This window comes from Schistocerca gregaria, chromosome 9, assembly GCF_023897955.1.
Source record: "Schistocerca gregaria isolate iqSchGreg1 chromosome 9, iqSchGreg1.2, whole genome shotgun sequence".
In the NCBI taxonomy this organism is placed as follows: domain Eukaryota; kingdom Metazoa; phylum Arthropoda; class Insecta; order Orthoptera; family Acrididae; genus Schistocerca; species Schistocerca gregaria.
The window spans coordinates 34,129,624-34,148,590 of NC_064928.1; the positions used below are offsets into that span (position 1 = coordinate 34,129,624).

Sequence of the window (18,967 nt, forward strand, 5' to 3'; positions counted from 1 at the left end):
AAGCACAGCTGCATAGCATATTCAAAGATTCACACTATTCCATGGCTGGTGAGCAAATTTTCGAGGATGTTGGCCACTTGTCCTGGCAGAATGACAGAAAAACCATTGGACTACCGTCAGCTGTACCTGAGAAAAGCACTACCCGGCAACTCTTGAAGGAGAGACCACAAAAGCCTCAACACTTTTATAACTACAATTTGATTTTATTAAATTCCTGCAACTGGTGCATATTATCCCATTATTTGATACTGATTGCAAATGCTTTGCTGAAAGGCTTTTTCATCTATAACTAATAGATGTATTTAACACAAATAAGCTTTTCAAGACGGATATGACAATAAACCCATCAGCACTGAAATAGCTGCTCGACCCAATGTAAATGAAGAATCACTACAGTGCTCGCATCTTTCTGCAGAATATACAGAGAGAGGATAATGGCAGCTTACAGAGAGTGGAAAAGAAGTAGCTATGTACAACTGAATATATCCATAAGCAAAAAGAAAGAAGAATTTATTTCAGTCACCTTGGCGTCATCTGGCAGCGACCTCAAGCTGACAAGCTGTTCCAGGCGATGCCTCTGCCCCCTCTTTGAGACCACCTGTCGGTCTAGCTCACAGGCACGGTCTTCCAGCTCCAAGCAGCGCTGCTTCATCTCTAGGTGGGCTGCCATCTCCTTCTCAAGCCTCTCCTTGACTCTTTGTAAGTTTGTCTCCATGTCTTCCTGTATGACAAATTTGTACAATGTAAAAACACAAGTAACTCATAGTAATTATGAAATCCTCAAAACCATCTGCTAGTAACTGTCATTTTATCTGCAGGGTACAAAGTGTGTTACAACCCATCACAAACCTACAGTTTCTGTTGGCTTACTTCACTGAATATCAAAAATACAGATTACTTTTTAATAATTCATTACGATGGCAATTACAGGTTGCATAGTTCTATTGAGAAACACAGTTTTTTTCCTTATCAGTTAAAGGACAAAATCCTTGCCACTAACACTGTCAGATAATTCCATTTCCTACGACCATTATTAAGTCACTCACAAACTGAAAGATGATAAAATGTAAAAATGACACGTTCACAATAGCCGTATCTGTGAGCAAATAAAAATTATGTATTTTAAATTGTGTCAATCTGAATCAAATTTCTTTGGATGTTTGACGGCATAAATAAAAAATGGTATAAAATCAACACTTTGACCATATCTGCAGCAGTCATCTTCAGAGCAACAAAATTTTACTCACAATGAAGCAGACTGCTGTAAATATCACTAAAACATTGGTTTTGTAATTTTTTAAGTATCCCATAATTACACAACCTAACACCATAAAGAATTTTACTCACATGATCCAAGAAATGCTGTCACCTGTACAAAAATCTACCAGCTGCCTGTAGATATTCTGCAATTCATTTGCCACTAGACTGCACTTCTACATTTAATCACTCACAGATACAGATGATGATGAAGCAAGGTTCATATAATGACTGAGCTTGTCACTACAAGGCTGTCAGAAACAGATTACTATCAGGTGCTTTACTAGCACACATTTGATGAAGGTTAATTGGGATCCAGAATGAGATTTTCACTCTGCAGCGGAGTGTGCACTGATATGAAACTTCCTGGCAGATTAAAACTGGAAACGTCCCCCAGGCTGGGGCTAAGCCATGTCTCCGCATTATCCTTTCTTTCAGGAGTGCTAGTTCTGCATGGTTCGCAGGAGAGCTTCTGTAAAGTGTGCAAGGTAGAAGACGAGATACTGGCAGAAGTAAAGCTGTGAGGACGGGGTGTGAGTTGTGGTTGGTAGAGCACTTGCCCATGAAAGGCAAAGGTCCTGAGTTCGAGTCTCGATCCGGCACACAGTTTTAATCTGCCAGGAAGTTTTGCTAATTGGGATGTCTGTTATAAATTTTGACTCTATCTCTGAAGTGAGACATTTCATTGTTTCACTACTTGTTCGAGCACTGATGTATATAGAATCTACCATTCCACAAAGAGTACTCCAATTACAATTGTCATCAAGTGTATGTCAATAATTTACCTTTTCTTGCAGTCGGAGATCCAGTTCCTGCTCCTTCTTCGCCAACCATGAGGCGAGATTTGCATTTTCCTTCTCCAGTTCATCTGCTCTGTTTCTTGCAGCCACCAACTCTTCTTCCTTTGCGAGCCTAAATAAAAAGCAATAAAAGCTATACTTTCATCAAATGGTAAAAAAAAATTATTTGTATTTCAATGATGGCTTGAACTACATGATATTTTACATTTTGAGAGTAATGTGATTTGTTTTAAATGTCTGCTTGTAATGAATTAGAATGGTAGAGACAGAAATTAGTAGTCAAGTTATCTGTCACTCTGTTAATGAGTAGTTAAAGGACACCACATTTTTACATTTTGTAAAGAGTGCGGCTTTACATTTCTCTGTATTTCAGTCTTTGTATTAGGCGGTTTATTTTGCCAAGATCTAACTGGATTTCTTAAATGCAAGAAAAATATGCTTCAGACAATGAATGACAATGTTTGGTATGAGTAATTATTTCCAAGAAGATAAAACTGTGTTCCTGATGAGACTATCACAGAAATATGCCTTTCTGGCAGTAATAAAACAGTTCCATCTCAGTTACAATCATGAGGCACTGCCTAAAACTGAGAATGTATCCATTCCTTCAGGGGAGTTCCTTTCACACCATTGTAGAGTACATGATGACTCCTCAGTAAGTTAAAACTGTGAGTTCAGTCAAACTCTACAGTGCTAGGTGTAAAACGAAGGCATCAAAATTGAAGTCCAGGTTTGGAATGGGCTTGCAGCCCATGACAGACAGCTGGTGGAAATTAAACTCTGCCAAGAGGAAATAGGCAATGTCAGAAGTTACTCCTATATGATTTGTCTAATACATCAAAACCATTTACAGTTATTTTGTTCCTGTGTTACATAAATTTGTTTTGAGAGCAAATGGTGTGGCAGGTCTGTATATGAATGCTAGATACAAAAACTACAATGAAATGTAGAATACAATTTGAGTACAAATTAGAAGTTCTGGGGCAAATGCAAACAATTGCTAAGCAAAGAAAACCAGTTAGCATATGGAGGAAGTGTTGAGTACTGAGTAGGCACATCAACAGAGAGTTGAATACTGGGCCCCAGATTTCAAATTTGTATTCTTTCTGCACACAATGAATGAGATTGTTTGATATAATTTTTAACTTAGTACTGACTGACTGGTGACTTCCGCTGCCATCAGTGTTAGGAGCTGACTGTTTATCTGGTCTAAGGTGGTCTTCTATATGCAGTATTTGGTCAACGTACATTGTGGAGATGTCATTTGATGGTCGAGAAATTAGCACATGCTACCAGCAATTGTTTCACTGTCTGTGATGGATAGATGCTTCCAGAAAGTAAACAATTTAATGTATTTCTCTGTAACCACTTACATGCACCACTAAGAGTATAGCACACACTGATCTACTGGGGTTCTGCTGCTAACGGTGCTGCGAAGGCCAAATTATACCTTGACAGGGACCTTGGTGGTTTACTAAATGCTGAAAGGCTACAGAGAAAAATACTGAGATGTTTACTCTCAAACAGATTTATCAACACTACTGTAGAGACATCAATCTAATCTCTGGTTGTATATGCTTGTGTATGCAAATAATTTGACTTTGCATCATGTAACCATGATTTGTGTTGGCCCTTCATCAGTTACGAAATACCACTGCAGTATCACTTACAGCAGTATCTCCTGAATTGACTGTGGGAGAAATGATTCAGTGAGCGATATGAGAGAGAGAGAGAGAGAGCATGTGTGTGTGCGCACACGCACATGCGCACTAGGTGACAGGTGGCTGTTTTTTCTGATATCACTGTCAAAACACAACCATTTTGTAAAAGATAGTACACAACAGTACTTACCACAGCTGGAACCTAAGTATTTTAAATTATCTGCATATGCACAGATTGTTGCTGAATTCCTTAGCCACTGTGGAGGAATGATACTGTTTTGGCTAACCTGAGAAAATGTTTTATAGTCATAGTGTAAACCAAACGTGGAATGACACATCTTACCACTTATACACTGTTGAACAGGTGGAGCAAGTATACGAAAAAATGAAGTTGGTTTAATTTGTTTGCAACATTATAGCCAGAGTTCATTTAGATTACACAGAGGAGGGGTTTGGTAAAATATGTGACACGCACCTCTGCCATTTCCCCCCCCCCCCCTTTCCTTCTTCTTCTTCTTCTTCTTCTTCTTCTTCTTCTTCTTCTTCTCCCTTTCTGGAAAATATCACTCCAAATCTCTGCAGTTGATAATACTAGCACCTTATTCTCTCTCTGCGCCCAGTATCTATCTCTTTATAGAGGGAAGCCAACTCAATTTTTCGGGCAAGAAAATGGGAAGTTCCAGTAGGATAATGGAAACAAAACATTACTGTCAATGTCCTGATGGAAGCTGATAGTGAGCATAGCAATTGGTGTTGAGAAGCGAATGAACAGTGTAGCAGTAGGTTCTTATGTTATTAAACAACTTCCTTGCAAAACAGTTCTTTACACTAGGGATAAATCAAATAAGCTTCTTCTATTTTGAAAAGACTGGTCAGACTCCAGTCAGTCTGGCTGTCAAGATTTAGGTTTTCTGTGGGTTGCCTAGATTACTTAAGCAATTATTAGGATGACTTATAAACATCCTGTCACATACTTCTCAAAATAACCTGCAATATGTAAATGTCTTCTTTTTTTACTGTATTGTTTTAGGAGTGATCCACAGATGAATAAAACTACATTAAGTCTTCCTCTATTTCCTACTCCTTTTACTGTTTTTCTGCAAGTTGCTCAACAACTTCACTTTTTGGTCAGACAACTGAGTGAGAACACACAGATGTAACTTACAAGTGCACCAGCTCTTTGACGTTGATCTGGAGAGGAGCCACATCAGGGTTGTTGCTGTTTTCCCCTTGGAGGACCAGCTGCTGCACTATCCGTTCAAACAGCAGCCAGTGTTGTGGATGGGAACCATAGTCCACTGGAAAGTGCAGCAAAAATGAGCAAATTATAGCACTGATTAGCAGAGAATTCTTTTTTGTAATGATACTCTCAAGATGAAACACAGTGCTTATTTCACCAAGACACTGACTTTTCTGCTTCTTATTCTACTACTACTGCTATTGTTGTTGTTGTTGTTGCAGTATTCTACATTTGTGCCACATAACCTCACTTTAGCCCTGTTATGAAACAAATCTACAATTTTAAGAATAACACAAATGTGTGTTCAAAATTTTACTTTGCAGTTGTCGCATTCACACAAGATTGTTGTAAATACAGTAATTTCTAGTTTTATTTCTTTAAATGATGTTTTTTACTTAACACATTCCACATCCACTACAAATTAGCAGCCACAGATGTATGAGTCGCGCTCATCAAAAAACATTTTAGTTGGCATTCTGAAGCAACTACAAGATACCCAGCATTTTTTCCTTCCCTGATGAAGGCTGTTTGCAATATTAACAAAAATGTGAGTACTTTCATTATATCATAACACGGTCAAATACCAGTAGACTCTTGTATAAACGGACTACATCTATGCAAGTCTGTAATTAGGCTAAACTTGTCTTCATAGCCTTGTGGGTGTAATTCATAGGCTGTTGAAGTGTATCCCCATATTTTTCACTTAATACTGGTTCTTAAACCTACGTAATTAGGTTTTTGGGGATAACTAATGGTTGTCTTCAAACATCTACCAATTCAGGTTTTCAGTGACACTCTCCTGAGAATCAAATGAACCTGTGGCCATTTGTGCTTCTCGTCTTTGTATAAATTGAGCATCTCCTGTTAATTTTACTTGCTACGGATCCCACACAACTGAGCAATATTTTAAGATTGGACGCACAAGTGTTTTGTGAGCAGTGCACCAACAACAATATTGTGATAAGAAATTTGAATTTAAATTTGTACAGATTCTGGTGTATATCTAAATGAGGTTCCATAAACACCAACGAGAAAATACATTCATGAAGTAATAATAAGCTTACAATTTGAAAAGCTTTACCATTTGTAGGTCTGACAGCCACCAGTATCTCACCGTAATTACTGAAACGTAAGATGCACAATCACAGAAATGTACTTACATGACAGTAGAATGCAGAGATGGAGCAATGACAGGAGATGGGGATAGGCTGCCTTGTGGCTCAGCTTGCGACGTAACAGGTCAAACATTGCTGTCACACTCTTTGTGACTATGTGCTCCTATAAACAGTGAAGTACTCAGAATATTATCACTACTGATTCCTCTTATTTGTACTCTTACCATACAGGCACTGAAATAGTCTGAAATATCCATATTGTACACTGTAAAAGGAGCAAACTGCATTGTCCTACCAGTAAAACGATGGAAAATCTAGAATAGAGTGCAACAATATTATGAAAAGGAGAGTTGCTACTCACTATATAACAGAGATGAGGATTTGCAGATAGGCACAGCAAAAAGTGTGTCACATAATAAGGTTTCAGCCATCAAGCCTGTTGTCAAAAATCTCCGGCCGCTGTAGCCACAGACAGCTCCTGCTTGCATGTTAGGTGTCCCTGCTTGTTGTGAATGTTTGTGTGTGTTTTCTTTTCTGAATAAGGCTTTGGACAAAAATTCACAGATGGAACATTCTAGAAGAACTGGGCACTCATGTCAAGGATATCTTGTTGCTAAATTATTCCTATTAATTTTTATGTACAGCCATGAAATAGTGTATCTTTCACATATGCAATATCGCTGAAGTATGTATAAAACATGGTGCAAAGGCAGGAAGAGAAAATTGTTCCCACACTATCATTACTTTTACTTTTAACAGCTAAAATATGTCTTTTAGTATCACTCATCACTCCTCAACTGCAATTTAAATGCTTGCTTACACTTTGGGCAGATGTTTTAACAATTATTTGTCTTTTGCAACTCAACTTTTTATTTTATTTTTTTTTTGTATTCAAACATGGTCATTCCTATTATGCTTCTGGGTTCTACAATGAATAAAATTATTATTCTAAATTATAAAGAGAGATTTATATATTTATTTCTTTGCTACAGTTGCTTCAGTCACTACCAACAAACACTCTTACTGACTTTCAAGCTATTTAAGAATATGTTATCACTGTTAATATGTGAGCTTACTCTGTTAATTAGTGGCCTTTTCCTGTAGAGGAAAGGCAGGTCCATTCTATACTCAATATCAAAATATACTACCAGTCACAAATTTTGTAGTAATAGGCATTACACAACTTGAAAGTCATCAGATCCAGTTTGTTCACTGTTAATGGCTGCTACAACTTTAATGATGATATAAATGTGTTGATATGAAAATAAAACTCAGCAGATAATCTTCACTCTGAGACAAGCCACTATCTGAGGACCCTAGTTCTGTTAAATTCCTGGGAGTTTATTTAGACGAAAAGTTATCCTGGGGCCAACATGTAAACTATATTAGTAGTAAGCTATCTAGAGTAATTTATTTATTAAGACAACTCAGAAATTGTGTACCTGAAACATACATCAGATCATCTTATTTTGCATTTTCCAAAGTATAATATCCTATGGCATTATCTTGTGGGGTAACTGTAGTCATATACATGACATCCTAGTACTACAGAAGCAAGCCATTAGGATAATTACAAAATCTTCACATAAGGCTCACTGCAAACCCTTATTTAGCAAAAAAAAGTTATGACTGTAGTAAACCTCTATATATACAATGTCTTAATCTTCACGAAGAAGAACCTACAAGATGTGAAATGTAGAGAAGATGTACATTGTTACAACACAAGAAGCATCAAACACATATACACGCCTTACCACAGACTATCTAAATGAATAAATAGCTATGAAGTCACAGGGCACAAACTATTTAATAAGCTGCCACATGCCATACAGGATCTTCCTCAAAATACATTCAAAGAAAGACTGCATTAATGGTTTATTGCCCACCCATTCTATGATATCAATGAATTCTTCAACTGTAAAATGCAGTAATCCAACAGATGACCCACTGTACATTTATTGTAATATAAGCTAAAATATTGTAGTAGTCAATACCTTATCACACTGTCTTATAAACTGTAACTTCATTTGACGTTGTCAGTTGCTGTAATGGCCTCTATGATATCAATGAATTCTTCAACTGTAAAATGCAGTAATCCAACAGATGACCCACTGTACATTTATTGTAATATAAGCTAAAATATTTCAGTAGTCAATACCTTATCACACTGTCTTATAAACTGTAACTTCATTTGACATTGTCAGTTGCTGTAATGGCCTCAAGACAATAAAATCTTTATTATTATTATTATTATTATTATTATTGTCACCTGGAATAAATGAAGCAGAATTGTCTTAATGGTTGTAAGCAAGAATGTCTACAAAAAAGAAAAAAATTAGGCCAACGAACTCAACCTCAAAACAAACAAGCCTAAGTGAAAATCCACTATGTACCAAGTTGTTCATGAGTGCCTTGACACAGCCGATGAGTGAGGTGTGGACAGAACTCTGTGCTGTCTGGTAGTCCATGCCCCCCAGGAAGGAGAGTAGTGCGGGCAGACCATCTAGTTCCACAAAGCGCAGTACAAAGCTGTGCGGCTGGGTGCGCAGGGTGCGCAGCGCTGTCTTCAGTGCATCCAGCTGCCGCGTGCGGGACCGCACCTCATCGTCTGCGTCCACTGTTGGAAATTGAAGCTGTGGACCAGAAAGACTCTCATCACCTGATTGGCTCAAGCTGTGTCACTATAAAATATAGCAACATGGAATAGCTCAACTTGCTACAACACCACTCTTAATACAAATAAAACTTTCTTACCTGTTTTCTGTCTTTTGTATACTTAATACATATGCATAGTATGCACTGAATCCCTATTTTTTTTTTTTTTTTTTTTTTTTTTAATGTGCAACTTTCTGAACCTTACAGTACAGTGTACTATTTACATGATGCTAAGAATGACAGTGTAAGTAGTTAGTAAGGGAAGCTGTAGTTGAGAATGGAGAGAGACAAGGTTGTAGTCTGTCTTCCAGGTTTAAACTCAGTAACCAATACAGGAAACTGAGAAGAAATGTATAAAGGACATTAAAGTTCAGGGAGAAGAAATTAAACTTTTAGGTTTGCCGACGACTGTAATTCTTTCAGACATGGCAAAGGACTCGGACAAGCAGTGGAACAGGATGAATATTGTTTTAAAAAGACGTTATAAGATGAATATCAACATAAGTAAAACAACTGTAATGTAGTGTAGTCAAATTAAATAACAGAAGAAATTAGGAGACAATAAAAGAAGTAGATGAGGTTTGCTGTTTGGGCAGCAAAATAACTGATGGTGGCTAAAGTAGACAGGATGTAAAGTGCAGACTGCCAATAACAAGAGAAGAAATATATATTTAAATGAAAGTGGAATTTGTTAACGTCAAATGTAAATTTAAATGATATGAAAACTTTTCTGAAGATATTTGTCCGGATCATAGCCTCGTACAGAAGAAAAACATGGAGAACAAAAGGGTTCAGACAAAAAGAGAATAGAAGCTTTTGAAATGTGCAGCTATAGGACAAAGCTGAGGATTAGATGAAAAGCAGGTACTGAATCAAATTGGGGAACAAATAATATCTTATGTAACGTGAATAAAATAATGGATAGGTTGATAGGGTAGATCCTGAGATTTTAAGAAATCAGCAGTTTGCTACTGGAAGGAAGAGTGTGGGATACCAAAGCTTGACTACATTAAGTTGGTTCCAAGGGATGTAGATTGCAGTAGGTACACAAAGGCTCACACGATAGAGAATAGCGTGGAGAGCTGCATCAAACCAGTCTTAGCATGGAAGAGCACAACAGTTATTCAGTATATTACTTACTTGATACTAATGATGATAGGAAAGTAACTTGCATACAAATATTATATCCAAGGACGTTTTCCAAATTTATGAGTCATGAAATCCTCGAGCGCTTGAAAATTCTACCCCAATAAAATGTTGTTTTAATACGTAAAATAATGGAAAGTTAACCACTCACCTACTGCTGATTAATGTGTCGCACCTAGAAACACACAATAGAAACAGTACTTCACTAGTTTTTCCAGCTCTTTCTCTAGTAGAAGTACACATTCATGTGCGCAACCATACAGACACACCTAAAAGCACACATTCACGGCCAAGGGTGTCTGTGTGGTCACATGCATGAATGTGTGCACTTCTGCCGGAGAAATACCACGAGCTCAAAAGCTACCAAAATACTGTTTCTGTTGCATGTTTCTATGCACCACGCATCAGTCAGCTGTAGGAGAGCACTTGTCTTTTCTTTATTTCACGTATTATTCATGTAGGCATTTAAGACTGACATACCTTACTTGGGAGCACTGATTTTCTTCTTTCTAAAAATTATCTTTTTGAAAACTGCACAGTTTAAAAAACATCCATATTCAAAATTGTTATCATTTTAAGAATAACAGAATGTTCTAATCTTAAAATGTAATTCTGCTGAAAATCCACTTATTTGAGTTCCTAGAAAATTCATGGCTGGCCTTGCTAAAACCTAGACATAAATTTTATGTCCACATTTTCATTCACAAAACATAGAATACAGATCATATAATTACATCATTTGAAGAATATGCAGCTGATGGTTAAAATAGAACTTCATTGCCAAATATATATGTATTTTTATGTCTTTTATACTGGAAATGAAAATGGAATTTTTTTGTAATTTTAACTTTTTTTAAAAACCTCAATACACACATCTTTAAAGAGGCACAACAAACTATCTTCCTTTCTCCAATTACTTGTATAGTAGCACAAGTAATTGGAGAAAGGAAGATGGAAGCTATGGTGTTTGAAGATGATCTGATGATTCAGGGAAATAAGGAGGGGAAAGTACAAGAAAAGTTGGACATATGGGAATGAACAGTACAAGAATATGGGATGAAATTTGGTACAAGTAAGAGTGAGATGATTATAGCAACAAGAAAGAAGGAGAGAGGAACAAGTGGAATAACAATTGGTGGGGAAAGTGTGAGGAGAGTGGAAGCCTGATACAGGATGATGGAAAAAATGACAGAGAAATAAACAAGCGGGGGAGAAAAGCAGGAGCAGTTCAGAAGAGAGTCAGAAGCCTGATATGGAGCAAGAATGTACCCCAAATCAGTAAAAAGGTTATATATCGGTCATACTGTGTCCCAATCGTGACATATGCATCAGAAACCTGATTTATGAAAGGAAGAGAGGAAAGCAAAGTACTAGCTAATGAGATAATTCGTGAAAAACAGTATTGGAGTGACAAAGATCAGAGAGTTAATGAAGGTGGAACCATTACAGGAGGAGATAAAGAAATCAAGGCTGAGATGGTATGGACATGTTAAGAGAATCGAGGAGAATACCCAGGAGGATACATGAGATGAAACTGGAAGGAAAGAGACCAAGAGGAAGACCAAGAGACAGATGGAGGAAAGGAGAAGACTGGACCAAGGTGAAGATGGAGAGATGGTGGGAAGACAGAAGACCATGGAAAGGCCTTATGTTCCATACAGACCCGGCCAGAAGCTGGAAACTGCCCGTGATGATGATGATGATGATGATGAACAGATAATGGCACAGTCAGTGACCACCGACTTCGCATAAATACAGCACACAATCCGCTGTCAGAGTAATTCTCTGAGAGTAACTTCTGCTGTACACTCACTATTCAGTTGGTGCATGTTCTGTAGTAGTCAAGTAAAGTTCATATATTCATCATTTGGACTTACTGCTGTAGAATTTACCACATTGTAGTTAAAATTATTAGTTGTAAATTCCACCTATTATGCAAAACATTTTTTTTTATTAACCAAAACACGTTTTGGCACCTCTGTGCCATTGTCAGTGGCTTTTCTTTATTCAATTATTAATTTTACATTATATGGTTATGCAGGACCATTTCTACATTACAATGTAGTGGTAGCTTGTCATGTTCTGTTTTGGCAGATCCTTTTTCTTTCATGCTTTTATGAGTTATTGAGAACCACACACAAATAATACATGTATTTTGCAGAATTTTGTTTGTAATGGACCTTTTCTCTTCACCAAAATATAGTGTAATCATTATTATTGTGTCCCATCTCTGTGTTTGTTATAAACGTAACTTTGAGAGATATGTATATCACTGGATGTGCTTCTCAGTCACTCAAAAGAATGCAAAAAAAAAAGAAACAACTTACCTGTACAAGGTAATGTACATATGGTCCTACATAATCATATAAGCTAAAATTAAGAGTCGAATAAAGAAAACCCACCGATGATAGCACAGAGGTGATGAAACATGTTAGGTTACATGAAAAACCAGACTTTTGCATAACAGGCAGACCTTATATCCAATAAAGTTTGTACAGTCCATCTTACTCTGTGATAAAAAAAAAAAAAAAAAAAAAAAAAAAAAAAAAAAAAACCAATATGCAATCTGATCAACATCGGCAGTAATAGAAACAGTAGTAAACAGAAACTAAAATTCAGCTTTAATGGTGTTGTATCGAATTATTTAAAAACTGCTTAAAATACCTAACACTCCTGAAAAAAACAATGACACAAGAAGAAGATTTTTGACAAATCATATAGGTCAGTAAAGTTACAACTATTGTGGCCACAATGGATTCTGCAGTCCTGCTGCAGGTATACCACTCGTCTAGCTCTTTTCTGACCTGAGTTTAAGAATAAGTCAGTGAACTGAGGCCTCAATAGTTGTAATTAATGTACAGTTGTTTGCAGTTCTCTGAGTCCGAAAGTTGGGCCACACAGCTATGAGTGATGCATACAGAAGTGTGCCAAGGAATAGGCAGAGCTGTGCAACATGTACAGAGTAGCTGCTTGAACATGAAGTGAGGTGGGCTATATGTGAATTCTAAGGCTGCTGGCGGACTAGTGTGAGAGTCACAGAACATATGGAACTGTACATTAATGACAGTCGCAGTAAAGACAAAGGACCGAAGGTCCTGAACAGCCTCGTGAGCCAAAGAAATCGGTAACCTGCCTAACATCGTGTCGGGCCCCTGTCAGCACGCAGAAGTGTCGCAACACGACCTGGCCATGGACTCGACTAATGCCTGAAGTAGTGCTGGAGAGAACTGACACCGTGAACCCTGCATGGCTGTCCATAAATCCGTAAGAGTACGAGGGGATGGAGATCTCTTCTGAGCAGCACTTTGCAAGGCATCCCAGATATGCTCAATAATGTTCATGTCTGGGGAGTGGTGGCCAGCGGAAATGTTGAAACTCAGAAGAGTCTTCCTGGAGTCACTCTGTATACATTCTGGACGTGTGTGGTGCCGCATTATCCTGCTGGAATTTCCCACGTCCGTCGGAATGCACAATGGATATGAATGGATGCAGGTGGTCGGATAGGATACATACCTACGTGTCAACTGTCAGAGTTGTATTTAGGCGTATCAGGGGTCCCGTATCACTCCAAATGCACACGCCTCACATCGTTACAGAGCCTCCACCAGCTTGAACAGTCCCCTGCTGACATGCAGGGTCCACGGATTCGTGAGGTTGTCTCCATACACATACACGTCCATTTGCTGGATACAATTTGAAATGAGACTCGTCTGAGCAGGCAACATATTTCCAGTCATCAACAGTCCAATGTCAGTGTTGATGGGCGCAGGCGGGCGTGAAGCTTTGTGTCGTGCAGTCATCAAGGGTACATGATGGGCCTTAGACTCCAAAAGCCCATATCGATGTTTCGTCGAATGGTTCACATGCTGACATCTGCTGATGGCCCATCATTGAAATCTGGGACAATCTGAGGAAGGGTATCATTTCTGTCACGTTGAACGATTCTCTTCAGTCATCGTTGTCCCATTTTTGAAGGATATTTTTCCGGCCGCAGTATTGCCGGAGATTTGATGTTTTACCAGATTTTTGATATTCTCGGCAGATTCGTCAAATGGTCGTAAGGGAAAATCCCGCCTTCATCGCTACCTCGGTGGTGTGTCCCAACGGTCGTGCGCCGACTATAACACAACGTTCAGACTCACTTAAATCTTGATAACCTGCCGTTGTAGCAGCAGTAACCGATCTAACAAGTGCGCCAGCAGACACTTGTTGTCTTGTATAGGCGTTGGCGGCCCGCAGCACCTAATCTGCCAGTTTACATATCTGTGCATTTGAATAAACGTGCCTATAACTGTGTCTTTGGCGCTTAAGTATATATACCTACGTATATATATCCTCCATCGCCAAAGAAAAGTGTGTCTAGGAAGCGACATTCTTTTATTATTTTCATTTTCAGTTTATACGCCACTTACACTGCATCTAAACTGAAACAATGCTAAGTATATTGTACTTATTACTCGTAATGACCCCCCACCCCCACCCCCCCGTGAACCACGGATCTTGCCGTTGGTGGGAAGGCTTGCGTGCCTCAGCGATACAGATAGCCGTGCCGTAGGTGCAACCACAACGGAGGGGTATCTGTTGAGAGGCCAGACAAACGTGTGGTTCCTGAAGAGGAGCAGTAGCCTTTTCAGTAGTTGAAGGGGCAACAGTCTGGATGACTGACTGATCTGGCCTTGTAACACTAACCAAAACAGCCTTGCTGTGATGGTACTGCGAACGGCTGAAAGCAAGGGGAAACTACGGCCGTAATTTTTCCCGAGGGCATGCAGCTTTGCTGTGTGATTAAATGATGATGGCGTCCTCTTGGGTAAAATATTCCGGAGGTAAGATAGTCCCCCATTCGGATCTCCGAGCGGGGACTACTCAAGAGGATATCGTTATCAGGAGAAAGAAAACTGGCGTTCTACGGATAGGAGCGTGGAATGTCAGATCACTCAATCCGGCAGGCAGGTTAGAAAAATTAAAAAGGGAAATGGATAGGTTAAAGTTAGATATAGTGGGAATTAGTGATGTTCGGTGGAAGGAGAAACAAGACTTCTGGTCAGGTGACTACAGGGTTATAACCATAAAATCAAATAGGGGTAATGCAGGAGTAGGTTTAATAATGAACAGGAAAATAGGAATGCGGGTAAGCTACTACAAACAGCATAGTGAACGCATTATTGTGGCCAAGATAGATACGAAGCCCACACCTACTACAGTAGTACAAGTTTATATGCCAACTACCTCTGCAGATGACGAAGAAATTGAAGAAATGTATGATGAAATAAAAGAAATTATTCAGATAGTAAAGGGTGATGAAAATTTAATAGTCATGGGTGACTGGAATTCGGCAGTAGGAAAAGGGAGAGAAGGAAACATAGTAGGTGAATATGGATTGGGGGAGAGAAATGAAAGAGGAAACCGCCTGGTAGAATTTTGCACAGAGCACAACTTAATCGTAGCCAACACTTGGTTTAAGAATCATGAAAGAAGGTTGTATACATGGAAGAACCCTGGAGATACTAAAAGGTATCAGATAGATTATATAATGGTAAGACAGAGATTTAGGAACCAGGTTTTAAATTGTAAGACATTTCCAGGGGCAGATGTGGACTCTGGCCACAATCTATTGGTTATGAACTATAGATTAAAACTAAAGAAACTGCAAATAGGTGGGAATTTAAGGAGATGGGACCTGGATAAAATGACCAAACCAGAGGTTGTACAGAGTTTCAGGGAGAGCATAGGGGAACCTTTGACAGGAATGGGGGAAAGAAACACAGTAGAAGAAGAATGGGTGGCTTTGACAGATGAAGTAGTGAAGGCAGCAGAGGTTCAAGTAGGTAAAAAAAAGGGGTAGTAGAAGTCCTTGGGTAACAGAAGAAATATTGAATTTAATTGATGAAAGGAGAAAATATAAAAATGTAGTAAATGAAGCAGGCAAAAAGGAATACAAATGTCTCAAAAATGAGATCGACAGGATGTGCAAAATGGCTAAGCAGGGATGGCTAGAGGACAAATGTAAGGATATAGAGGCTTATCTCACTAGGGGTAAGATAGATACTGCCTACAGGAAAATTAAAGAGACCTTTAGAGATAAGAGAACCACTTGTATGAACATCAAGAGCTCAGATGGAAACCCAGTTCTAAGCAAAGAACGGAAAGCAGAAAGGTGGAAGGAGTATATAGAGGGTCTATACAAGGGCGATGTACTTGAGGACAATATTATGGAAATGGAAGAGGATGTAGATGAAGACGAAATGGGAGATACGATACTGCGTGAAGAGTTTGACACAGCATTGAAAGACTGAGTCGAAACAAGGCCCCCGGAGTAGACAACATTCCATTGGAACTACTGATGGCCTTGGGAGAGCCAGTCCTGACAAAACTCTACCATCCAACTGGCAAGATGTATGAGACAGGCAAAATACCCTCAGACTTCAAGACGAGTATAATAACTCCAATACCAAAAGAAAGCAGGTGTCAACATATGTGAAAATTACTGAACTATCAGTTTAATAACTCACAGCAGCAAATTACTGACATGAATTCTTTACAGATGAATGGAAAAACTAGTAGAAGCCGACCTCGGGGAAGATCAGTTTGGATTCCGTAGAAATACTGGAACACGTGAGGCAATACTGACCTTATGACGTATCTTAGAAGAAAGATTACGGAAAGGCAAACCTATGTTTCTAGCATTTGTAGACTTAAAGAAAGCTTTTGACAATGTTGACTGGAATAATCTCTTTCAAATTCTAAAGGTGGCAGTGGTAAAATACAGGGAGCGAAAGGCTATTTACAATTTGTACAGAAACCAGATGGCAGTCATAAAAGTCGAGGGACATGAAAGGGAAGCAGTTGTTGGGAAGGGAGTGAGACAGGGTTGTAGTCGCTCCCCCATGTTATTCAATCTGTATATTGAGCAAGCAGTAAAAGAAAGAAAAGAAAAATTCGGAGTAGGTATTAAAATCCAGGGAGAAGAAATAAAAACTTTGAGGTTCGCCGATGACATTGTAATTCTGTCAGAGACAGCTAAGTACTTGGAAGAGCAGTTGAACGGAATGGACAGTGTCTTGAAAGGAGGATATAAGCTAACATCAAGAAAATCAAAACGAGGATAATGGAATGTAGTCAAATTAAGTTGGGTGATGCTGAGGGAATTAGATTAGGAAATGAGACACTTAAAGTAGTAAAGGAGTTTTGCTATTTGGGGAGCAAAATAACTGATGATGGTCGAAGTAGAGAGGATATAAAATGTAGACTGACAATGGCAAGGAAAGCATTTATGAAGAAGAGAAATTTGTTAACATCGAGTATAGCCTTAAGTGTCAGGAAGTCATTTCTGAAAGTATTCGTATGGAGTGTAGCCATGTATGGAAGTGAAACATGGACAATAATTAGTTTGGACAAGAAGAGAATAGAAGCTTTCGAAATGTGGTGCTACAGAAGAATGCTGAAGATTAGATGGGTAGATCACATAACTAACGAGGAGGTATTGAATAGGATGGGGGGGGGGGGGGGGGAGAAGAGAAGTTTGTGGCACAACTTGAGAAGAAGAGGGGATCGGTTGGTAGGACATGTTCTGAGGCATCCAGGGATCACCAATTCAGTACTGGAGGGCAGCGTGGAGGGTAAAAATCGTAGAGGGAGACCAAGAGATGAATACACTAAGCAGATTCAGAACGATGTAGGTTGCAGTAGGTACTGGGAGATGAAGATGCTTGCACAGGATAGAGTGGCATGGAGAGTTGCATCAATCCAGTCTAAGGACTGAAGATCACAACAACAACAACTCGTAATAAATTTCATAAAATGATCGGAAGAGAAAGGCGAAGGAAGATTTTGGACTCGGGCATGGATGTGTGTGATGTCCTTAGGTTAGTTAGGTTTACTTAGTTCTAAGCTTAGGGGACTGATGACCTCAGATGTCATGTCCCATAGTGCTTAGAGCCATTTGAACCATCTAATTTTGGACTGCAAATACATTTCCAAGAAAGAATTATAATACACGCGTAATGGATTCATAACGCGTGGTTTTTTCCAAAACTGTCCAATGACAGAGAATGATGTATGAATGTAATACACGTTTGTTTTTTAGTAGAACTATTTTATAACTGTAAAAATGAGACGTTTATAACGTATGCAACATTCCGAAACAATTACTGCTCCTCCTGTTTTTGCGACGAATATCACCACAGCACGTGCAAGTAATGAACTGTAAAATAATAAAACTTCCTAATTTTATATAAGAAGTTCTGCTATACGCTCTACAACCCCTTTCTGAAAATTTATTTGCAGTCCCAAATTTTCGTCTTCATAACTTTTACGAAAATATCAATAAATAAAATATGTTGCACATTATTTTGGTTTATTTGTAGTGTACGTAAATCTAAAATTGATAATACAAAAAAATGTTGCCGCTTAGGGGCGCTGCCTAACAATCTCCGGGTAAAGCAGTCTGTCCTCTTTCCGATGCGCCAACCGTTGCTTAGAAACTGAACGCCTCCTCAGATCAGCACCAAAAATACCGTTTTTTCCTAAACGCTTGGCCATCTCGAACTCCAACATGTGTCAGTTTCTGACGCGCCGCATATACCAGGGATATTCACGAAATCGGTGACAACGCATAGGCTCATTCGCTTTGTGAGTACGTGGACACTGCATAACAGAGTCCCCGAGGATCCAAACTGCAGATATGCACTCGGGTACAAACGCAATACAACAAGTGGTTCACACAGCCATCGTTCATGTGGAGGCAGACTTCAGCACCTCCCTTCATTGATGCCCTTACACGCTAAAAAAATCCCAGCCGTGTTCTGAACGCACTGACAACCATCCACAGTGAGTTCCCGGATTTCGTCTACACTGTCGACAGGGCTGGAATGCACCGATTTCTGAATACCCCCCCCCCCCCCCCCACCCCTCCACACACAGACACACACACACACATATATATATCCTGTGGGTTGGAACTGGGGGACAAAGGAGGACAGTGTCTTAGCGAGCCACAACCACACAACCAATAAGCTATTCACCAGTTCTTAGGTGTCTGCAATGAGGATAAAAGTCAAACCAGTGCATCTTAGCACTTTGCACTTTACGGCT

General features: G+C 39.0%; 1 protein-coding gene across 1 annotated transcript in view; it reads right to left on the minus strand.

The window, feature by feature from the left end:
* The window catches only part of LOC126292083 (disheveled-associated activator of morphogenesis 1-like), a 113,586-nt gene that overhangs the window by 73,100 nt on the left and 21,519 nt on the right, over nt 1–18,967 (minus strand). Inside the window, exons 2-6 of the mRNA XM_049985892.1 lie at nt 8,467–8,706; nt 6,119–6,236; nt 4,884–5,016; nt 2,043–2,169; nt 524–721 (exon numbers count right to left, since the gene is read on the minus strand). Coding sequence (XP_049841849.1) covers nt 524–721; nt 2,043–2,169; nt 4,884–5,016; nt 6,119–6,236; nt 8,467–8,706 — 816 coding nt within the window. The remainder of the gene's footprint in view (nt 1–523; nt 722–2,042; nt 2,170–4,883; nt 5,017–6,118; nt 6,237–8,466; nt 8,707–18,967) is intronic.